Source organism: Rattus rattus, chromosome 1 (assembly GCF_011064425.1).
Source record: "Rattus rattus isolate New Zealand chromosome 1, Rrattus_CSIRO_v1, whole genome shotgun sequence".
Lineage (NCBI taxonomy): Eukaryota > Metazoa > Chordata > Mammalia > Rodentia > Muridae > Rattus > Rattus rattus.
This window is the reverse complement of record NC_046154.1, coordinates 154,070,789-154,092,980: the sequence shown is the minus strand read 5'-3', so window position 1 is coordinate 154,092,980 and position 22,192 is coordinate 154,070,789. Positions and strand designations below refer to the sequence as shown.

The window sequence follows — 22,192 nt, the reverse complement described above, 5'->3', positions numbered from 1 at the left end:
TCCTGTTTACAGGTGTCTTTACCCACGCGGTGCCCTCCGCCTCTGCTCACCCGTTTGGAGCTGGTGTCGGCAGCGGGGCTGTGTGTAGCAGTGCCACGCTGGGCCTGAGCCCGCTGCAGGCGGCGGCCAGCACCTCGGCTTCTTCCTTTCAGGCCGCGGCTTCTGTTGAGACTCGGCCGCCCCCTCCACCTCCCCTACTTCCTCCTCAGCATCTGGGCCGGCCTCCTGCGGGGCCACCTGTCCTCCATGCACCCCCTCCTCCTAACGTCGCCTTGCCTCCTCCGCCTGCGCTGCTGGCTTCTAACCCTGAGCCAGTGCTTCTGCAGAGCCTGGCCTCCCTCCCGGCTAACAACGCTTTCTTACCCCCCTCCTCTGCCTCCTCTCTGCAGCCTGCTAATGCCTCTCTATCTGTCAAGCTCGCCTCCCTCCCACACAAGGTCTCCCGCCCCTCCTTCACGGTGCACCACCAGCCCCTGCCCCGGCTGGCCCTGGCGCAGGCCGCGCCCGCCGCCCCACAGGCCAGCACCTCGGGGCCATCTGCTGTGTGGGTTTCCCTTGGCATGCCGCCTCCTTATGCCGCGCACCTTTCAGGGGTTAAGCCTCGATAAAGACCTTGCTTAGCTAGCAGTTCATGTTCTGTAAGGTAAGGCTAGAGCCAAACCGTCCTCCTTTCCCAGAAGACGGCTGGCAGGGCTCAGCAGATGCCTGGGGTCCTGAGGAGTAGAGATGGGAGGCAAAGGGAGGCAGGCAGGGCCGCCATTGTGCAAGAGTACCTGGCCCTCAGCCAGGCGCTGAGAGGACAGCCGAAGTGATAAGATTCACTGTGTGGTAAACCGGAGGAGCCAAGGTTAGCCCCCACCCACTGTGGGGCTCCTGGCCCACAGCAGTTCATAATGATGGGGCTGCAGTTTTATCTTTAGCCTCCACCCTCAAGTCCAGCTGCGCAGAGGAGATTAAGGGGTAATCAGTGGGTGAGGTTCTAGGCTGTCCACGAGCAGGCAGCTGCCTGGGGTAGCCTGGTATCCTTGAGCATAGAGTTGGCACTTGAGGTCCAGGGAGGCCCACCTACCTCTCCCTGAACAGAGACTGAAGCCCTGCCTGGCTATCAGCCCTGTAAGTGACGAAGAGCCCAGTGGCGGCCCTCTGGCTTCTCCCTTGGCTATGGCTCTGTGCTACAGTAGCCTGGGCAGAGACGGCAGCCTGGCCATCGCCCTCTGGAGGTCCTAGGGCTAGGACCTCTCCAGCTGACCCATTCTGGGTGCTCACAAGGCAGACCTGGAGGGGGCTGGGCCCACTGGCACCTGCCAGGAATGCCCCCATCCCCGCCCTTGTGTCCTGCTGGGCAGCTCAGCTGAGGCAGGCATGTTGAATGCGCCTAACCTGTGCCCCTCCTCCCTGCAGGTAATTAGGACTTCTACTACCTCAGCCACGACCTATGCAAGGACGGTGTGGACCAAGCCTGCAGCCTGCGCCAGGCCGGCGGAGCCGGACGTGGAGCCACTGTGAATCGGCGGCACCGCAGGAGGTGCTGGACTGGTCCAGTTTGTACTGTCAATAGTTTTAGATAAAGTATTTATCGTTTTTTTTTTTTTTTTTTAAAGTATAAGCAATTCTTACTTTATTCCATCAAAGTCGTCCAAGGCAACCTCTTGAGACGTCTAAGTGTCTGTGAGAGAGAATAATATGAAGACTTGGCCTGCTGGGCTGGCCACCATGAGGATGTCTGACTCCGTCCCGGTGCTATCTCACCAGCAAGCCCAGGCCTGCCCATCCCCACCTCTGCCCTGGTGCTGCCCCAAACGTGGACTGTGGCCAAACAGTTCTCAGATGTGCCCCCAACACCTTGTTCTGACGCCAAAGGCACGTCTGGCATGCTCGATGGGGGCTGACCTCCAGTCTCCCTCCTTGGAACTTGCCTGCTGTCACTGTGAATACCCCACTGTTAATCCTGTGGCTTCGGGCGTGCCTTTGCAGTGGGTGTGGACTAGGCTGGGGCAGGAATGGGGGTTCCCAGCTGGGCTGAGTGGTGCTGACAGGTGAGGGCCACTACTGCAGGGCTCAGTGGCTCCTGTGACAAGTGCATTTACTTTGTAATTCTTTGCTTTTCTGGCTCGGGCATGCTGGTCAGGTGACGTGGGGCTGGCCCAATTTGGGTCCCCTGGCATCTGTGTATAAGAGAGTCACACGATCAGTGACAGTATTTTATAGAGATTTGATGGAGATTTATAAATTTCATAGACTTGACTGCATTTATTTTTAGATTGTATAATGCACAGTGAACTTTAAAGGAAAGAAAAGTGAGGAGGAAAAATACTTTTATTTATTCAGATGCACAAAAAAAGAGAAAAATGGCGCTGGCCAGGGACCCTGCAGGAGTGCGGCCCAGATATGCTGGGCTGCCCAGGGCCTCTGGTCACTATGGTCGTCACCTGCCTGTGTCTAGGAGCTGCTTCCTGGTCCTGGGGATAGGTGCACTGGGAGTGACTGCAGGGGTCAGGGCGGGTTTGACTTTCTGAGAAGGTCCTGACTGCTCACTTCTAGTTGTGGGTTGGTGGCTATGAGGGGAAAGGTCATGTGGCTCCACCCCCACCCCAACCTACTTCCCAAAGCAGTTGTGAAGACGGTGCTGGTGTCCCTTCCCCTCCCTTCTCCCTCCCCTCCCCTCGATGGTGCTCATGTTTGGCAGGCCTGTTTCTGTGCACCACAGCTCACTAAGGTGCTGCAGAACAGGGAGCCGAAACAAAAGCTAGCAAACCCCAGGCTTGGAACAAAACCTTGAGTGAACACTGTACGCACGGCCCGCTATCCTGGCAGCTGCTTCAGCAGTCGCTGCCTCCACCTTACTTGAGAGTTAGGGGACAGACACTGCATGTTCATGGCCCAGTGGCCACAGGTGCTCCAGGCACAGCTGCAAGTCCTCTCCTGAGCCCATAAGAAAGGGACCCACAGTAAACTGACCATGCTGCATGGTGGCCCCAGGCACTCTGGGGCTGATGGTCCTAGTACAAGATAAGGCTGCCTCAGACGTCCTTGCCAACCCAAGGTTGCTGCAGGGCTTTGAGCTCAGGAACTGATAGCAAGCCCTACTCCCATGCTAGCCCAGAGGAACACATCTCCCAGTTCCCACCCTCAACCTACACCGCTCTTTTGACAGCCTGGCCTGTTTGTAACTTGATGCAGCATCGCTCTGCCTTGTAATGACCTCTGTACTTAACGGGTGCGTTGTTCTCTTCCCTTGGTCTCCCCAAGGCATCTCACACATTGTTGCTGCCTCCAGACTATGATAAATAAAGCCGTTTCCACTTGAACCCTTCAGTGCAGTCTTCTTTGCCTGTTGTCTGACCTGGACTAGAAGAGCAGCAAGCCCATCTCCTGTGAGGCTGACAGTGACACTTTGGGAGGACAGTCTCACTTAAGAATCCAATCCAGGGTTGGGGATTTAGCTCAGTGGTAGAGTGCTTGCCTAGCAAGCGCAAGGCCCTGGGTTTGGTCCCCAGCTCCGGAAAAAAAAAAAAAAGAATCCAATCCTGACTAAGACAATGTTTAGAAAGCCACTTGGGCAGAACACTGCCTTTCCGAGTCAGGGCACCTAGGACTCCCACTTATATGTGTAGGACCCGGAAAGCCCGTATCTCCCCATTAAGCATATCCAGCCCAGGATCAGGCACATGGAAAGCAAAGGCTTGTTCGCCCCAAAATCCTGCCTGTAGCTGCACCTGCACTTCTGCGTGTTCCACCAGCCCACCTTTCCTGGTTGTTTTGTTTTTCCAGACAGGGTTTCTCTCTCTAGTCCTGGCTGTCTTGGAAAGAGCCTCTTCTCTCTGCCCCCTAAATAGTGCCCACCAGCAATGTCCCCCTCCTTTTTCTCACTCCAATGTGATTCACAAAAAGAGGTACCTTTATTAAAGAGTGGGCTCAGCACTGAAGGCCAGCACCAACGCCTGCTCTATCAGCAGGAGTGGGGTTCACAGCTTTAGCATTATACATTCATCTGGCCATGGACAGGGGCGCTGTCCCTGGATGTGCACAGTCAAGGGGTGCCAGCAGGGAGATGGCAGGGAGAGCGAGGACCACAGACCCTGCCTACCTCCTCTGGACCTTTGAACAGATGTATTTAAACCTATTTAAAAAACAAAACAAAACTTCCCAGGGTAGCCAGGGGGGGCGGGGGGGCCAGAGGGGTCAGTCCAACACAGGTAGCTGGGAGCCAATGCAAGAAGCATCCTTAGGCAGGCTACTCAGCTGGAACCTGGCCTCCTCGGAGATGCCGAACTGCTCCAGCGGGTCCTGTGGAATGCACAGTGGTTGTGAGCAGGGCCAGGGAAAACTGCCCAGTCCCTCCAGCCCCACACACCTTGCCGGTCATCTTCCTGATCTCATTCCTGTAGAAGATGAGGCTCCGTCTCATGTATTCGTAGCTGGAGGAAAGGGCTGGGCTCACTGGTCACATTCCCCCATGTTTCCACCCAGCTCCCAGCAGTCCCTAAAGCCCCACCTGGCCCGCTGCAGAGCCTCCATCCACTCCTGGCACTGCTCTTGGCTACAGCATTCAAAGTGATATTTCCTGCTGAGGTCTTCCACGAAGCCTGGAAAGGGATAAAGGAAAGACGCCACCTCTCGTCGCTGTCAGGTTGGTCTATATCCTGCTGGCCCCAAGTCCCAGCTTCCTCTCAACAGGGTTTCAAACTGAACTTGTTTCAAACTTGTTCTAACACCAAGCCATCTTCTGCCTGTCACAGGCTGAAGAATCCTGACCTCTGAACTCACAAATAGGGGACCCACTGGGAAGTTGGATTATTGGGAATGTAATTGGCTAAGTAAGGTCATTCCTAAAATAAATGGGAATAGGACAGGGCAGATGGCTCAGTGGTTAAAGTGCCTCATGTAATCATGAGGCCCTGAGTTCAAGCCCCAGCATCCACGTCAAAGAGCAGAGTGCAACTCCGTGCTGAAGAGACCCATTTGCTGGCCGGTCAATATAGCTTAAAAACAAGTCCGGGTTGGGACAGTGAGGTGGCCAAGCAGGTAGGAGCCTGCTGACAAGCCTAATGACCCGTGTTTTATGTTGGAGGCCTACACAGTGGAAGATGAGATCCAACTACACAAGTTTTCCGCTGGCCTTTCTGGCATACTCACACCCAGAAACCCATGCGTGCACATGTGCAAGAAGCAGAAAATAGGGGTACAGATGGAGAACCCCACTGGATGACAGAGGTAGACACGATGGACAAATCTCTACAAGGTACGCAGCAGAAAGACCTCTCCAGAGGTGAAGGATGAGACAGGTGTCCTTCAAGGCCTCAAAGCCCTGCCCGCACACTCCCACGGCAGAGACTGTTTCAGTTATACACACCAAGTTCGCAGACTGCACCTCTTTCTGCCGTGAACCGGCAGAGGATCGGGGAAGAAACTAAGATGAGAACCAGACCCAGTGGCCACTCTGAGTGACAGCTGGGACAGTCATGGGCCACCAGCGGACGCGAGATCCAGGACAAATGGAGATTCCTAAGGGAGTAAAAAGGATCGCGTGCGCGGAGCAGAGTCCGGGGTGGAAAAGTGGGGAACAGAACACTTACTGATGGAGAAGCCTCCCGGCTCTTCCTGGGCCACTCTGCAGCGCTCCAGCAACAGGGCTCCGAGGGGCTGCGCGAGACACGGCCATGAGCGCCGGCCTCTGGGCCGCGCGGGTCCCCCGCGCCCCCCACACCCCTACCTCGGCCTCGTCCGGGCGGAAGTAAAAGAGGAAGTTGACCACCAGCTTCACCAGCCGCCTCTTGGCCACTGCAGGCAGAGGGCGGTGTCAGCGCGCAACTGTTGTCATCCGCCCACCGGGGAACCCCGCGGCCCGCCCAAGTGTCCCAGCCCCGGCCCGGACCAGCTCACCGCTGCCCTTCTTGGGGCCCCGCATGCCCAGCTCGGCCGCCATCTCTGCCGGCTGCCGGGATAGCGCTTGCAACTCTTTCTCGTTGTACCGCATCTCGCCTCCCGGATCCGCGCGAACCAAAACGCGCCCTGCCTCTCGGCCGCCGTCCTGCCCGAAGCCGCTACTAGCGCCACAAAAGTCTCAGGAAGCGACCTCGTAAGTCCCAACGGGGCTACTGCGCCTGCGCGTTGTTGGGCGTGTTGCGTGACGCTAGTTGGTGGGTCAACGCAGTAGAACAAGGAGTCGGACGGGAAGGAAATCGCCCGTCCTTAAATAACCGTCAGACACACTAAACGTGGGGTGTAAATTTAGACTCATAGCACCTCACGATACGCGAAGCTCGTTCCCGGGCCTGTGAGCCCTGAGGTTTAAGTCCTGTCGCGATAGTCAGCGCCAACAGAGTTAGGGCGGAGCAAGAATTCGTAGACAATGCAGTGCGCACGCGTACTCAGTGTCCCGGCGCTCTTTTTTTTTTTCCCTCCCGCCTGCCGTAGGGGGGGGGGAAGTCCATCCGATGGGCATGCGCACACATGAAACTCCGCCTTCCTTGCCCCCGGAAGTGATTGCTCAGGCGGTCGTGCGCATGCGCACAGCAAAATCGCGGCATTAGGGGAGGTTAAGCCCGGGTAGCGAGGCCTTGGTGTTGGTAAGGAACTACGCGGTTTGTCGGTGGCGGCTGCCCCGTCTGTGGGTCTTGAAAGTAGGAGCGAGAGTGTGGGGCCTGGCGGGGCAGCGGCCGCCCTTTCCCCTTAGGCGTGGCGCACCCTCGCCCTAAGAGCGCGGTCTCGCGAGGTCCATTGAGTCGTGGCGTGATCGCGGACTTTTGTGGCGGGTCCGTGGCCTCTAGGGTGGTTCGGGGTCTTGGAGTGTCATTTGACCTGTTTGTTTGTCTCAGTTTCCCTCGCCGTTAGTCAGGGCCATGGCGACTACTGCTCCTGTCCACTGTAGTAGGTCTGTTGCTCGGATTAAAAGATAACGGTATATGCATTTAAAAGTGATTTGCCTTTAGACCAGGCAGGCCTTCTCCCAGACCGTGACCTTAACATATACCACTCTTCTGTATCTATTGATCGTTCATCGGTAATCTTAGAGTAGTCCGTGAGGTCGCACGTCTCCCAACCATTCATCCTGGTCTCTTGTCCCAGGCTTCACTTGTGAGCCCATCCAGTCATCGGCACAATTTTACTTTATTTCAGACAGCGTCTCACTGCATAACTGAGGCTGACCTGGAACCCTGTGTGGACTAGGCCGATTTCGAGCGCACGTACACTCCCATACCTCTGCCTCCCGCATACTGGGATTTACAGCGTGTGCCACTACTCTTGACTGTTTTGTTTTAAGGAAGGTTTATTTTGACTGATAGTATGAAGGTGCAGTCCACTATGGTGGTCGTGTTACAGCTATAGTCAGGAAGCAGATAAAAGCTGGAATTCGAATCCCTTTTAAAGATTTTTTTTTCCAAATGTGTGTCCATGTGGACCTTCATGTGTGAGTATGATAACGTGGAGTCCAGGAGAGACTGTCAGGTTCCCTGGAGCTGGAGTTTCTGGTGGTTGTGATCCACCACTAAGTCATCTTGCCAGCCTACCCAGCACCCTTTTGTCTTTTATTTGACAAAAGGGTGCTGGTAGTTTGGTCTCTAATTATACCCATCATCTTTCTACCTTGGCCTCTAAGGGAGCTGGAAGGAAATGTATACACCGCCATGCCCCATGTTTTCTGTTTACTGAGGTTGGGAACTGTTGGTGGGCTGAGGCGGTAGCTCATTGGTGAGCGTTTGCAGAACTTTGTGCTCCATCCACTGAGCCAAGCAGTATGCTCACCCAGGCCAGTTTTATTCTGCTTTCCTTCCAAAGCTGATGAACTACATTTCTGCAGTGGATATCCATGCACTCAACTTCAAGCATGCCCCCCCAGGGGACCCAGTGCATGCTGGACAAGTGTTGTCCTTGAGTTGCACCCTCAAGTCTGTGGATGGACACCCAGCCTCCCTGGGGAGGCCAGGCACAGAGTCCTGTGTTCTCAAGAGTTGTCTTTGCCCGAGCCTGGAGTGGTTTTCCATCCTGCTGCTGCTGCTTGCCGGTGCCCCTAACTCTGAGAAGCCGATTGATTCTCCCACCCTTTGGCTGTACTCTCGTGTCTGGCCAGCTTCATCTCTGGGAGTGTGTCTGTTGGTAGCTCTGGATGATGTAGACGATGCCCTTTTCAATCTTTGGCTGAGTACAAAACATCCAATAGGCTGCTCAGTGTACATCTCTACTTCAGTGTACATCTCTCAAGCCGTCCCTCTCAGTACCTAGAGCATCCTGTATCCTTTGCCTTCTGGCCTCTTCCTCCTTGACAGCCAGTGATGTCAGTGCCCTGTCAGCCTTGGGCACACTCTAGTGACATTGTAGTAACTGGGTACCTGCCCTCAAGGTTCTTGGTCACATTTGCAGAGCTCCTTGTGCTATGGGAGGCACCAGTGATGATGACAAGAGCTGTCTCTACTTGTCTCCTGGTCGCTGGCCCTGGGTTTACTGTAGGTTTACCAGTAGACTGAGTAGTCTTAAGTGTTCTGCCTCAGGTAACACTGTCTGGAGGCTTTGGCTGAGCCTCCAAGGTGAGACCCTTGGTATCGAGCATTCCTTGTGTCAGGCAGAGGAGGGTGTGTCCTCTAATGCCAGCAGAGGCAGGCAGAGGCCAGCCTAATGTGTGAGGAGAGTTCTAAGATAGCCATGACTACGTAGAGAATCCTCCCTCAATAATAACAACAATAATAGTAATCATATGTTACATCAGGGAGAGGCGGCTCAATGGTAGTCATAGCACTTGGGAGGATCAGGAGGTCAGAGAAGGGATGGCTTGCATGCTGGGCCATCCCGCAGTCCTAGCATCATCAGCAGTGTTCTGAGCCTTAGTCTTCCTTGCTCCCCAGGTTTCTCCTGTCCCCTAAAGCACCCAGGCCTGCATCATGGACTTTCAGCACCGACCTGGAGGCAAAACTGGGAGTGGGGGCGTGGCCTCCTCCTCAGAGAGCAACCGGGATCGAAGAGAGCGCCTGCGGCAACTGGCCCTGGAAACCATCGACATCAATAAGGTGGGGGAGGGAGAGTCTCCAGGCCTGCAGAGCCCTCACCGTGTCCACCTTGGTCCCTGGGTCCCGGGGCCAGGCTGTGCGGTCTCACGGTACATTTCTTCACTCCCAGGACCCGTATTTCATGAAGAACCACCTGGGATCCTATGAGTGCAAACTCTGCTTGACTCTGCATAACAATGAGGTACCTGCCCACCGGACTTCCACCATTCTGCACTGGCCTGGTGACACTGGTCGGCCTTGGACCTGTCACCCGGAGCCAACCACTCCCTTAGTATTGCTCTGGTTTCCTTGAATTCCTTTTTTTCTTATCCCTGGGGGTCAGAGCTCAGCCTAGGGCTTAGCCATGCTGGGTAAGAAGTGAACTTCATCCCTGGTCAGTCCTTGAGGCAGCACTGACTAGCCTGGGGCTCACTGTACTCCTGATGCCCCTGCCTCTGTCCCTGCCGGCCCTCTAACATAACAGCACAGGATGGCTGGGCACCAGCTACTCCTTATCCTTTTCCTCTGACTGTTTGCTCTGTGAATGCCTTACAAATAGTAATGGATGCCTCTGCACTCTGAGGGCTCAGGGAGAGGTGTGGCTGCTGACTCTTTCTGGGGGGAGAGGACTCTGGGAGTTGCCTCCACCCCTCTCACTGGAGGACCAGATCAACAGTGGATGGAACACATCTGGCTGTGTTGACAATGGGGTGGTGATGAGCAGTGCCCTAGGCCCCACGCCTCTGTTGGGAGCTCCTTCAAACCGCTGCCCAGCCCCGCGGTGGGCTCAGCACTGAAGACTTTGACGGTGTTGCTCTACCCCTACTGCAGAGGAATCTCTGGGCAGGGATGGGTGCAGTGACAAGTCACAAGTCTCCCAAGTGCAGCCACAGCTACTGTAAGGCCCCGCAGGCTCCCGAGGGCTACCATTACAGCTGCTCTGCGAGGTGCCGGTCCTGCCCGCCCCACCTTCAGCTGCCTGTCTTCTTTCTCTTTGCAGGGGAGCTACCTGGCCCATACCCAAGGGAAGAAACATCAGACTAACTTGTGAGCGCTCACAGCCCTGGTACCCCAGTACCACAACGCTGCTACTCAGGAGGGGGGGACCCTTCACTTGGGCTGTGTGGATGGGGAGGGAAGGGGACAGGTGGCCTGCATCTACATTCTCAGCCCCACCCCCACCCTGTGTTTCAGCCTGACTGTCTCAGTACAGAGCAGATGGCCAAGGGGCAAGGACAGTGGTGGTGCCACATTGTCACCTATCCTGCCCTGCTTGGTGTATCCCAGGGCCGAACCACCCAATCTTCTTGAACTCAGAGAGCAGGGGCTCTGGCACCTGGGTGCTTGGCCTTGGTGACTGGTGGAGGGGCCAAGCACCTGCATCTGTTTACAGGGCCCGGCGAGCTGCCAAGGAGGCCAAAGAAGCCCCCGCCCAGCCTGCACCAGAGAAGGTCAAGGTGGAGGTGAAGAAGTTTGTGAAGATTGGCCGCCCTGGCTACAAAGGTGTGTGTGTGTGTCTGTGTGTGATGGCCAGCCCACAACTGTGGGCTGTGGCATGAATGAACCCTGGGCCCTGGTACCGGACATACCCTTGACCCTGGGACACACAGCCGCCTTCTCTGTTCTCATAGCAGTCATTCCCTTAGTGTTGCCAAGAGCCCCCAGGTGTTGATAAGCACCATTCCCCACTGGCAACTTCCAGAAGAAGGAGGGGGAGGCAGGTGGCTGCAGTCACTGCTCTGGAACCCCTGTGACCAGAAAACCAGTTATATGACCAGCAGGAACCCTGGGAGCCAAGTGCCTAAGAGTCCTCTTTGGCAGGCAAGGTCCTGGTGAGGCTGACACAGGACTGCCCCGCCATGCTCTTCCGAGACTTCGGCTGCTGCCCCTACATAGAATGCTGGGTTGGGCTGCCCTTACTTTAGGTCCCAGCCATGTGGCCTCAGGGCAGAGAGGCCAGAACTTGTACTTAGGGACCCTGTTTTGGTGTGCACCCATGCACATGACAGCCCCATCCTCTCTGTTTCAGTGACCAAGCAGAGGGACACAGAGATGGGCCAGCAGAGCCTACTGTTCCAGGTAAGGTGGGACCAGTCAGGGGTGGACAGGACACACAGGGGTTGGGGGCTGTGTTTGTGCCAACACTGCCATGCATGTTCCACAGATTGACTACCCTGAGATTGCAGAGGGTGTCATGCCCCGCCACCGCTTCATGTCTGCCTATGAGCAGAGGATCGAGCCCCCGGACCGCCGCTGGCAGTATCTGCTCATGGCTGCTGAGCCCTATGAGACCATCGCCTTCAAGGTAATGACCCTGCAGGAGAGACAGAGAGCAGGGCAGCTAGATCCAGCCCTTCCCTGGGGTGCTGCAACCTCTGCCTCCCTCCCTCCCTAGGTGCCGAGCCGTGAGATTGACAAGGCTGAGGGCAAGTTTTGGACCCACTGGAACCGAGAGACCAAGCAGGTGAGGCTCCGCAGGCCCTGCATGGGTATCCCCCGGCCCCACACCCTGCCCAGTCACTGACACACCCTCCTCTGCAGTTTTTTCTTCAGTTCCACTTTAAGATGGAGAAGCCCCCAGCCCCTCCCAGCCTCCCAGCAGGACCCCCAGGCGTCAAGCGGCCCCCGCCCCCACTCATGAATGGACTACCTCCTCGCCCACCACTCCCTGATGCCTTGCCCCCACCTCCACCTGGTGGCCTGCCTCTTCCTCCTATGCCCCCCACTGGGCCTGCTCCCTCTGGGCCCCCTGGACCTCCCCAGATGCCCCCACCAGCTCCTGGGGTGCACCCCCCAGCCCCAGTAGTACACCCACCAACATCTGGGGTCCATCCCCCAGCTCCTGGGGTCCATCCTCCAGCCCCTGGGGTGCACCCCCCAGCCCCAGTGGTTCATCCACCAACATCTGGGGTCCATCCCCCAGCTCCTGGGGTCCATCCTCCAGCCCCTGGAGTGCACCCTCCAGCCCCTGGGGTGCACCCACCAGCTCCAGGGGTCCACCCCCCAGCTCCAGGGGTCCACCCCCCAGCTCCAGGAGTCCACCCCCCAGCTCCAGGGGTCCACCCTCCTCCATCAGCTGGAGTTCATCCTCAGGCTCCAGGGGTGCATCCACCTGCTCCTGCAGTCCACCCTCAAGCCCCTGGTGTACACCCCCCAGCTCCTGGGATCCACCCTCAGGCACCAGGGGTGCACCCCCAGCCTCCTCCTGGAGTCCACCCTGCTGCCCCAGGGGTCCATCCTCAGCCTCCAGGGGTTCACCCTACTCCTATGCCCCCCATGCTAAGGCCCCCCCTTCCCTCGGATGGCCCTGGGAACATGCCCCCGCCTCCCCCAGGCAACTGAGTAGCCCGCCACCAGCCTCTGTGCTCTGTGTGCTCTTTTCCCATGGCCAGTCCTTGGGAGGTTTTCTATTTTGTCCTGTCCTAAGTCAATTAAACAGCCTCCCCCATGTCTCCCTGTCTGCATTGTGTGTTTTTGGTAGTGGGGTTGGGTGGGTACTGCTTGTCTCTATGGAAGGCGTGGTGACCTGGGGGATCGTCCAGGTGGGCTCCCCAGGCAGATGGGGACGACCCAAGGACACCTCAGCCTCTGCAGTTGGGGGCTGGCTCTGAGGACAGAAAGCCCTTTGAGACAGCCGCCTCCCACCTGATGGGCATGCAAAGCGCAGCCAGGCACTGTCCCCAAGGTCACCTCAGGGGTTGATAGAGGTGTCCCTCCCAAGCACTCTGGCTCGCATGCATATAAGCAGGACCACCCAGACCCTGCCATGCCACCATGCAGGGGCCACACCTCTCTCCGCTCCTGCTGCTGCTAGCGACTATGGGGGCTGTGTTACAGGCTGACACAGTTGAAGAACTGACCAATACCAGGGGCCTCATCTTCCTTGAAGATGGGGTCTGGCCTCCCAGCAGTCCCCCCGAGCCTTTGTGCCTGGTTGCGGTGAGAGGGGAAGGGGACACAAGCAAGGCTTCCCTGACGGTGGTGGGGGGCCTGCACAGCTATGAGCATGCCTTCCTGGAGGCTGTCCAAGAGTCTCGCTGGGGACCTCAAGACCTAGCCACCTTCGGAGTCTGCAATACTGACTCCCAGGCTACCCTGCCTGCCCTTCAGCGCCTCGGGGTCTGGCTCGGAGAGACTGGGGAACAGCAGTTGCTAGTCCTACATCTGGCTGAAGGTATGTGAAGGACAACATCTCAACACCCTTGTTGCCTTGGGACTAATGGAAGCTCCTCCCAAGGTTTGGGCAGGACCTGTGGGGTGTGGGGGGAACCCCTAACTTGGTTGCTGAGCAGAACCTTGTACACCTTGTGGGGGCTGTAATCTGCAAGATGGCAGAACACCCCGTGGTCACACCTTCCCAGACAGAAGAGCTGCCACGTCCCTATCTATAAGCAAGGTCTTCATACATGACCCCAGAAGATCCCCAGTTAGAGTCTGACTGAGGGACTTGAGGGACAGATGCTAATGGCCTCAGAGACTCAGCTGTCACCAATATTTGCCTGCAGTGATATGGGAGCCTCAGCTCTTGCTGAAGTTCCAAGAGCCTCCACCTGGGGGAGCCAGCCGCTGGGAGCAAGCCCTATTAGTGCTATACCCTGGACCCGGGCCCCAGGTCACAGTCACAGGAGCTGGACTGCAGGGCACACAGGTACCAGAGACTGGCGTGGGCCCTCTGGTTGGGGGTTGGGGGAGAAGTTGTGCCAGATGGGAGGATTCCTGGGGTGAGGAGTACACCTTGGAGTCTATTCCCAGTCTGGCAGGGGTGGTGCCTGACCACTTCCCCAGTTCAGTCCAGTGAGTTCCTGTATCCACAGAGCCTCTGCCCTACTCGGGACACCCGCTATTTGGTGCTGACTGTACACTTTCCAACCGGGGCCTGGAGCGGCTCGGGGCTCGCCCTAACCCTTCAACCAAGCAGAGAAGGTAGGTCCTGGCAGAGAGGAGGGGACAGTGTGGAAGGAGGCTGCCCTTAGCCCTTGCCCTCAGCCAGCACGCGCCCACCCTCTACAGGTGCCACCCTGACCATCGCTCAGCTGCAGGCCTTTCTGTTTGGCTCTGATTCCCGCTGTTTCACGCGGATGACTCCCACCCTAGTGCTGCTGCCACCCGCCGGGCCGACACCGCAGCCAGCACATGGCCAGCTGGACACCGTGCCTTTCCCGCAGCCTGGGTGCGCGCAAGGACGGAGGAGGAAATGGGGAGGTGGGAATGGGTAGAGGGTCCACCACAGCCTCTTGTGCTCACAGCTGGCCCACTTCGTTCTATTCCAGGCTGTCCCTGGAGCCTGAGGACCTGCCACACAGTGCTGACCCCTTCCTAGAGACCCTCACTCGCTTGGTTCGTGCTCTGCGGGGACCTCTGACCCGGGCCTCGAACACTCGTCTGGCCCTGGACCCTGGTGCGCTGGCCAGCTTCCCACAGGGCCTGGTCAACCTTTCAGACCCTGTGGCGCTGGGACGTCTGCTCGATGGGGAGGAACCCCTATTACTGCTGCTGTCACCCGCTGCGGCCACTGTGGGGGAACCTATGCGGCTGCACAGCCCCACATCTGCTCCCTGGGCAGCGGGCCTGGCACGCAGGGTAGCGGTAGAGCTGCAGGCGGCGGCCTCGGAGCTGCGGGACCTCCCAGGCCTGCCACCCACAGTCCCCCCATTGCTGTCGCGCCTATTGGCGCTGTGCCCCAACGACTCCCGCAGCGCTGGGGACCCGTTGCGAGCGCTGCTGCTGCTGAAGGCACTGCAGGGCCTGCGTGCAGAGTGGCGAGGGCGGGAAGGGCGCGGGAGGGCGGGGCGCAGCAAGGGGACAGGGACAGATGGGCTGTGCGCGCTGCGCGAGCTGAGCGTGGACCTTCGAGCAGAGCGCTCAGTGCTCATCCCGGAGACCTACCAAGCCAACAACTGCCAAGGCGCCTGTGCATGGCCGCAGTCGGACCGTAACCCACGGTACGGGAACCACGTGGTGCTGCTGCTAAAAATGCAGGCACGCGGGGCCGCCCTGGGTCGCCTGCCCTGCTGTGTGCCCACTGCCTACGCCGGCAAGCTGCTCATCAGCCTGTCGGAGGAGCACATCAGCGCGCACCACGTGCCCAACATGGTGGCCACCGAATGCGGCTGCCGGTGATGTCCGCCCTACCCCATCCCCCGTGTCCCCAGTCAGCGCCCCAATAAAGATTAGCAAGCACTCAGCTGGGGTGTCTGTGGGCGGAGAGAACTCCTGACAACCTCCCTTCGCGAATGCAAAGCGTGAGTCCTTCCCATACACCCCCTACTCCCCTATGGGAGAGCTTTCGGTCCCTACCGCTTTTCTGTGTAGCCCTGGCTGTTCTGGGACTCTCTCTGTAGACCAGGCTGGCCTCGAACTCAGAGATCTGCTTGCCTCTGCCTCCCCAGTGCTGGGACTAAACTCCTGGACCTTTTTAAATTAATTAATTTGTATGTGTGGCGGGGAGAGAAGTGTCTGGCCAGAAAGAAGTTGAAGCAGGAGAAATGCTTCGAGTCAGCCTGAACTACAGAGCAAAACTCTTTCAGAAAACAAGAACAAGGGAGCTGGAGAAGTGGCTCAGCAGCAAAGCACACTTGCACATCCTAACATGCATGTGCGTGGTCTTTAAAAGCAAAACCAAAAGGCCAAGTGTAGTGGCGCACGCCTGTCATCCCAGCGCTCTGGAGGTGGAGACCGGTCAGGACTTAAAAGCCAGCCTGGTTGCACGTCCTAATGCAGTCACAAAGTGTACAGATGAGGCCATTGGGCAGAACTAAGCCGAGTTCTTTCTCTCCCTCCACGGTGTGGGTCGCAGGATCGAACTCAGGCGGTTGGGCTTGGTTGCAAGCGCCTTTACCCACTCTACTCTCTCACTGGCCCCATCTCTTCGACCCTTAGGGTCCAGGCACAAAGGAGCAGATGATGTGGCTGTCACAGCACGACCTTTATTTGCTGGTGCTACAGGGAGAGGGGATGCGGGATTCACGCAGGAGACACAGGCAGGATCAGTCATGCCTCTTCCCAACACGGGGCCTCTGTCTGGGCCGGTTGTCACGATCATGCTGGTCATGCCGTCGCCGAGGAGCCCAGGCCTTCAGCTTCCCATGCTCGAGGTCCCTGGAGTCCCGCCTCCATGGCCGATGGCCTCCTTCCCGCGCCTCCCAGCGCTGTCGCAGTGATTGGCGGGGCTCCCTAGTGACCTGAGGCTTCTCCTCCCTCCTCGGCTTCTCCCTTCTTGGCTTCTCCTTCTTCAGTTTCTCCCCTTTCCTTGACTTCTCTTTCTGTGACTTCTCCTGGGAACCTCGGTCACCAAGGGGTGCGCTCTCCTCCCCAGAGGCTTCCGAGATGGACCCTCCAGGTTCTGCCTGGGTTTCTGTAGCCTCAGGGCTCCCGGGAAGCTCAGGCTCATCCCACATCTCTGCCTGGGGTGCAGGTGGCCCAGGCTTCGGCTGAGGAGGCCCGGATGGGGGCACCAAAACCGGAGGTTTAGGCTGCAAAGAGACAAAGTGGGATCTTGGGGTCCGCGTGCACAGGCCGGCCTCCTCCTGCCTTAGTGAGCAGCCCCATCAGGTGAAATCACTGGAAAGAGGCTTACGGCTGGCGCTGGCGCTGGCGTTGGCGACGCTGGCGACGCTGGCTTCTTGGTTGGAGAGCTGGGCGGGACCCACTGCTGAGGGGCCGCCACGGCCTCCCCAGCCACTGCGTCTGAAAAGCAGGCAGTCTGGGTTGGAGGAATGGGCACAGCCACGCACCTCTTCGCCTCACCCCCAGAACTCCGCTGGGATAACCCAACCTCCTCCTAGAGACCTCTCTCTTTTGTCCTGAGCGAGTAGCCATTCCCCCGCCCCCAGCTGCATGAGGGTGGCTAACAATAACGTGGGGGCGATCCTCTGATCCAGGATGGGGTGTAGAGAGCCCTTCTCTGATGAAGGAGCGGGAGGACCAGGCTCAGTCATGTCTATCATCCTGGCTGGAGGAACACTGAGGGTTGCAGTGAGACCCAGGCTGACTCAAAACAAAAAGCCATCCTACATCTTGGGAGGTCAAAGCAGGGAGTGTCAGGAGACCAGCCTGAGCTACATAGAGAGGTTGAAGCCTTGTGAATTACGTCTTTAAAAAAAAAAAAAAAAAAAAAAAAAAGCACACATTCCAGCATTCAGAGGGAGAGAGAGCTCTCAAGTTTGAGGCCAGCCTGGAATATATATTGAGTTCCAGCCAGCTAGGGCTACATAGTAAGACTGTCTCAAAATGAGTGAGTGAGTGAGTGAATGAATGAATTACAAGTTCAGATCATCTAGAAACCAGGCCTGGTTGTGAAAACTTAAGGTAGACACCATAAAGCTAGGAGCTAGATGTGACCATGGGCCTCACAGGCTGGTGGACAGGCTATTCTAGAATAGGGGAAGAGACATGAGCATGAGGTTAGGAACAGTAGAGCCACAGCATGAGCAGGGCCGGAGGGAATGCCCCCGCCCTGTGGAGTCCCCGCCCTGGGGAGCTCACCCCGACATAGCTGGAAAGCCGAGCCCAGCAGGGCCAGCAGTGAGGCCAACACCAGGCACTTGTTGAGCGTCAGATCTCCCCAGGGCAACTCGTCGTCGCTTGGCGGCAGGGGTGGCTGCAAGGGAGGCGCAGCCTGCGGCTTCCTACGCGCAGGAATGCTCCGGGGACCTGAGGGACAAGCATGGATCCATCTGCCTGTCGCCCGTGGTTCCTACCCAGTCCCGGGGTGCAGACCACCCCCACCTCCACACCCCTCTCGTGAGCAAACCCACTTGCTCCAGCTTTGCCTGCTGCTGCGCTCTCCTTGCCCATGCGCTCTTTCTCCGTCTTCTTGAGCCCGGCATCGCCAGCGGTAGCGGTAACTGGGTCCTGAAGGACCTGTAGGGCATCGGGAGACAGTCCCACAAGGAGTGTCAGTCCAGGGGTTGGGGATTTAGCTCAGCGGTAGAGCGCTTGCCTAGCGAAGTGGAAGGCCCGGGGGTTGGGCCCCAGCCCCGGGGGAAAAAAAAAAAAAAAAAAAAAAAAAAAAAAAAAAAAAAAAATGGTAGAAAAAAAAAAAAAGAAAGAAAAATGGTAGGAGTGTCAGTCCAGATGTCCTGTGGCCTGCCACCTCCTAACCCCCAGGAGGATGAGTCAGGAGGATTGCTTGGAGTTGGTTGCCAGCGTGAGCTTCATAGTGAGACTGTCTCTAAAAATCAAGATGGAGGGGCCCAGCCAAGCAGCTCAGTGGCCGACTGCACTGCCTTCAAACCTGACAGCCTGAGTAGGACCTCTCCCCAACACCTAGTGGAAGGAGAAAACAGAATCTGGGGGTTTGGAGTCTGATCCCACACTGTGCATGTGTACAAACACACACACACACGCACACACACACACACACACACAGACTCTGTGTGTATATGTATAGTACATGTGTACCTATGTATATGTATGTATATATAATGATTTGTGTGTGTGTGTGTGTGTGTGTGTGTGTGTGTGTGTGTGTGTGTGTGTGTATGCCTGAATTCATAGAGGCTGGAGAGACAGCTCAGCGGTTACAGCACCGGTTGTTCCTGCAGATGACTTGGGTCTGATTCCCACCACCCACGTGGGGCTCACGAACACTTGTGACTCCAGTTCCAGGGCAGATGACCTCCTCGGGCATGAGGAACATGTGTGTGCAGGCTAAGCACACAAAATAAAAAGTTCAATGAAAGTAAGTATCCGTTTGTGGTTTAGAGCAGTTGATTTTTATGTTTTAAATAATGAGGAGAAAACCTTTTAAAGGAACGTGGAGTTAGAGCCTGCAGGAAGCCTGGGCCCCACACAGCATCACACAAACCAGGCCTGGTGACAAGACTAGGACCCAGCCCTCAGGAGGAAGAGGCAGGAGGCTCAGAACTCAGGCTCACCGGGCTACATGAGAACCTAGCTCAAGAGGAAAAAAAAAAAGGGGTTGAGGATTTAGCTCAGCGGTAGAGCACTTGCCTAGCAAGCGCAAGGCCCTGGGTTCGGTCCCCAGCTCCGAAAAAAAAAAAAAAAAAAAAAAAAAAAAAGGAAAAAAAGAGGAAAAAAAAGAAAAAAAGGAAAAGAGAATAAAAGGGGAGAGGATCAGAGGAGAGAAGAACCAGAGAAAACCATTTCTTTGCTCAGCCTGTCCCCACCTCCCAGGGCCACAGGTACTCACATGGCTCCAGCTGCTGGAGTCCGAAAGCCTGGACGTCCCTGTAGGACAAAACAGTGGGCTATTCACCGCCCCTAGCGGATCCGTCCCATCTCCTCCCCCACTCTGCCAGGAGAGTGATCACAGTGTCCACTCCAGATGACAAGGGGCATGGGGCTCAGGGACACCTCTGTCCTATGATACAGTATGTTTCACCATGGAGTCCAGAGCTGAACCGCCGGGTTCTCCTCATTCACTGTACCTCGAGTCTTGCTGTCTGGCCGCCGGCCTGAGGGGGACTCCTCCAGGAATGGGAGATCATCACTGGGGATGCAGCTGCCCAGGCCCCCATCCAGATCCTCCAAGCCTCTGGTTGTCATAGAGACTGGAAGATGGGGAGGGAGACAGGATGGGGTCTCGGTCTTATTGGAGAAAGTTATATCCTTACATGATCTCAGCACAGTGTCGAGAACTCCCCCCCACAACCCAGCCACTGGAGGACTCCAGAATCCATCAACACAGCAAGAACCCAAGCTGTGGCTCAGAGAGCCTCAGGGCCCACTCACAGTCACACAGTAATAAATCCAAGGACCCACGCTGGAACCCTGCTCCCAGGCCAGCTCATGTTCTCTGAGACCATCAACTATTTTTATCCAGTGTCTAAAGCCAGCAGGATGGGTGAGTCTGGCAGCCCTGTCCCTCCCCAGGCCTTTGCTCCCAATCCACCCCCAACACTGACTGTCTCACTGGCCTAAGGGGAGGCACTGAAGCCCCAGCAACCTGGCTGAACCCTCACCATGACAACTGAGGAGCAGGACAAGGGTCCTGAGGGTTTTCCACGACACTAGCCTTCCTGCCCGCTTTCCCACAGGGGACATGGGGAAACTGAGACCAGAGGCTGTGCTGGCTGACACCTGACCTAACTTATTATGGGAAAAGGGGATGTGCCCGTGGCCTCTGGTTGTCAGGGTTAATGTGCCCCAAGGCCCAAACAGAAACACTTTAAAATCAGGGAGAGGATGGGCTGGCAAGATGGCTCAGCAGGTAAAGGAGCTTGCAGCCCAGTGTGATGGTCTGAATTCAATCCTTCGGTCCCCTTTACCCACACCCATAGCTGGAAGGTGAGACTAGACTCCTGAGTTGTCTTCTGACGACCGCCTTAGCATTTTAGCATTTACCTTAGCACCTAGTGCCTACAGGTACACCAAAAAATTAAAAAAAAAAATTAAAATGTAATTTAAAAATGAACTGAAAATAAAACCTTGGAGGGTTTTCAACGTGGGGGAAGGGATCCAAAGCACAGGAGACACAGAGAGTTTGGCCCTACCTCTGTGAATAGGGGGGTGATGGTCACAAGCACTGGGGACCCTTATGGAGGTCAGAGATTCCCACACCAAGCTCTAGGGACCCACACCTCTGTCCAGGTCCCCCCACGGACCCTCTTACCCTACAGCCTCCGAGCTGGGCTTGAGAGACAGGACAGTGGACAGAGGGGTAGCCTGGGACGGACAGGAACAGGTGGCCAGGGACAGCTGGAGACACCAATTGGAAGGAACCAGGGAACCAGGAGGAGGGACTTCCACGAAGTCACCGACAGGGTGGCCGCCATCCCAACACTGGTACAGAGCAGAGAGCTGACTGAGGGGTGACCCACCCCTACTTCCGTACGCTGCCTCTCCCTCCAGCAATAAGGGGGGGGGGTCCTTGTTTGCTGCTCTGGTGTCAGAAGGCTGGAGTAACTCCAGCAGCCATGGCTGAAGCGTCTGCTTATGCAGGCTCCTCCCTGCCTGCGCTCCAGGTCACTCACGGCTGTTTGCCATGATTCCTGCTTTCTTGTCTCCTCTTTTCTTGCTGTCCTGGAACTTGATCTGTAGGTAGACCAGGCTGGCCTCGAACTCACAGAGATTTCCTTGTGTCTGCCCCCTGAGTTCTGAGAATAAAGGCGTGAGCCATGACCACCCAGCAACAAGGTAGAATTTTACAATGGCTAAACCTTTTGAACCGTTTTTTTTTTTTTCCAGAGCTGAGGACCGAACCCAGGGCCTTGCGCTTGCTAGGCAAGCGCTCTACCACTGAGCTAAATCCCCAACCCTTGAACCATTTTTTAAAAAAGATGTACTTATGTATATGGGTACAGATGGTTGTGAGCCACCATGTGGTTGCTGGGAATACACACACACACACACACACACACACACACACACACACACACACACACAATGTAGGAATGAATGCTATATTCACACATACACCTACACACCAGAAGAGGGCATCAGATCCCTTAATAGATGATGGTCACGAGCCACCATGCGGTTTCTGGGAATTGAACTCAGGACCTCTGGAAGAGCAGTTGGTGCTCTTAACCACTGAGCCATCTCTCCAGCCCACTTGGGGTTTCTTTTTATACTATTTGAGTTATTTTATGTAAGGAGGACTGAATCCAAGACCTCAGCCCCTCCCCAGGGACTCTGGTTGGGGCTCCACCCCTGACCACATCCCCAGCCTGGGAATTTTAGGTAGCAGCAGAAAAGTGTCACAATTGTGGAGTCATCTCACACTGTCTGAGTGAACAAGGCTTCTCAGAACCTCTGTCTCTTCGAGTGCAAAGTGGGAGTTCAGGTGGCCCAGGGCTCATTCCCTGGGGGATGTCCTCTAACAGAACGCTTTGCCTCATAGTGCTGTGTGCGGGGCTCTGCGCTGCCACAGGTCACTGCCTAAGGAGCTGATTGACGATGACACAGTTCATACACGACTGTATCATCTGCCCATGAAGTTGCTTCAACATGAAAAAAAAAAAGCAGCACAGCAATGGTGTTACTTTTTTCTTCTTTTTTTTTTTTTCTTTTTCTTTTTTTCAGAGCTGGGGACCGAACCCAGGGCCTTGCGCTTCCTAGGCAAGCGCTCTACCACTGAGCTAAATCCCCAACCCCAATGTTACTTTTTTATATAGCTTATTCTACTGTTTTCCTTTTCTAAATTTTTTTTTTTCTTTTTCTTTTTCTTTTCTTTTTTTCCTCCCCTTCTCCTTAAGAAGGGGGAGCCCTCCTCTAGGTATCACCCCACACATCCTTATAACCCAGGC

At 56.3% G+C, this 22,192-nt stretch overlaps 5 protein-coding genes across 11 annotated transcripts in view; 3 read left to right on the top strand and 2 right to left on the bottom strand.

Annotated features, from left to right (window-relative positions):
* Positions 1–3,308, top strand: part of Dot1l (DOT1 like histone lysine methyltransferase) — a 37,813-nt gene extending 34,505 nt beyond the window's left edge. The window contains exon 28 of one of the 2 annotated variants that reach the window (XM_032907525.1): positions 13–3,308. In XM_032907525.1, coding sequence (XP_032763416.1) covers positions 13–608 — 596 coding nt within the window. In that variant the 3' untranslated portion in view covers positions 609–3,308. The remainder of the gene's footprint in view (positions 1–12) is intronic. The other variant, XM_032907520.1, reaches the window with a different exon arrangement.
* Positions 3,309–3,875: 567 nt separating this feature from the next.
* Plekhj1 (pleckstrin homology domain containing J1) lies at positions 3,876–6,337 on the bottom strand. 4 transcript variants are annotated; one of them, XM_032907486.1, is made up of 6 exons: positions 5,884–6,337; positions 5,714–5,781; positions 5,577–5,643; positions 4,496–4,586; positions 4,355–4,418; positions 3,876–4,287 (listed from the first exon to the last, which is right to left on the bottom strand). In XM_032907486.1, the coding sequence occupies exons 1-6, from the start codon at positions 5,975–5,977 to the stop codon at positions 4,183–4,185; spliced, it is 489 nt and encodes a 162-aa protein (XP_032763377.1). In that variant the 5' UTR covers positions 5,978–6,337; the 3' UTR covers positions 3,876–4,182. The 4 variants fall into 4 exon arrangements, with proteins under 4 accessions (XP_032763377.1, XP_032763392.1, XP_032763369.1 ...); XM_032907501.1 differs by having other exon boundaries at positions 4,355–4,382; positions 5,884–6,019; XM_032907478.1 differs by having other exon boundaries at positions 3,876–4,418; positions 5,884–6,000.
* Sf3a2 (splicing factor 3a subunit 2) lies at positions 5,992–12,433 on the top strand. 2 transcript variants are annotated; one of them, XM_032907452.1, is made up of 9 exons: positions 5,992–6,079; positions 8,841–9,002; positions 9,112–9,183; positions 9,982–10,028; positions 10,375–10,484; positions 11,011–11,060; positions 11,146–11,286; positions 11,377–11,445; positions 11,523–12,433. In XM_032907452.1, exons 2-9 carry the CDS (start codon positions 8,877–8,879, stop codon positions 12,321–12,323), a joined length of 1,416 nt encoding a protein of 471 aa, XP_032763343.1. In that variant the 5' UTR covers positions 5,992–6,079; positions 8,841–8,876; the 3' UTR covers positions 12,324–12,433. The 2 variants fall into 2 exon arrangements, with proteins under 2 accessions (XP_032763343.1, XP_032763342.1); XM_032907451.1 differs by lacking the exon at positions 5,992–6,079 and adding an exon at positions 6,524–6,569.
* Positions 12,434–12,755: 322 nt separating this feature from the next.
* Positions 12,756–15,161, top strand: Amh (anti-Mullerian hormone). The gene is made up of 5 exons (XM_032907450.1): positions 12,756–13,155; positions 13,487–13,629; positions 13,796–13,904; positions 13,992–14,151; positions 14,252–15,161. The coding sequence occupies exons 1-5, from the start codon at positions 12,756–12,758 to the stop codon at positions 15,099–15,101; spliced, it is 1,662 nt and encodes a 553-aa protein (XP_032763341.1). The 3' UTR covers positions 15,102–15,161.
* A 724-nt stretch (positions 15,162–15,885) lies between these two features.
* Jsrp1 (junctional sarcoplasmic reticulum protein 1) lies at positions 15,886–20,610 on the bottom strand. 2 transcript variants are annotated; one of them, XM_032907458.1, is made up of 7 exons: positions 20,557–20,610; positions 19,373–19,495; positions 19,135–19,172; positions 17,738–17,843; positions 17,466–17,633; positions 16,558–16,667; positions 15,886–16,453 (listed from the first exon to the last, which is right to left on the bottom strand). In XM_032907458.1, the coding sequence occupies exons 2-7, from the start codon at positions 19,488–19,490 to the stop codon at positions 15,968–15,970; spliced, it is 1,026 nt and encodes a 341-aa protein (XP_032763349.1). In that variant the 5' UTR covers positions 19,491–19,495; positions 20,557–20,610; the 3' UTR covers positions 15,886–15,967. The 2 variants fall into 2 exon arrangements, with proteins under 2 accessions (XP_032763349.1, XP_032763357.1); XM_032907466.1 differs by lacking the exon at positions 20,557–20,610 and having other exon boundaries at positions 15,886–16,475; positions 16,586–16,667; positions 19,373–19,490.
* Between the last annotated feature and the right edge of the window lie 1,582 nt (positions 20,611–22,192).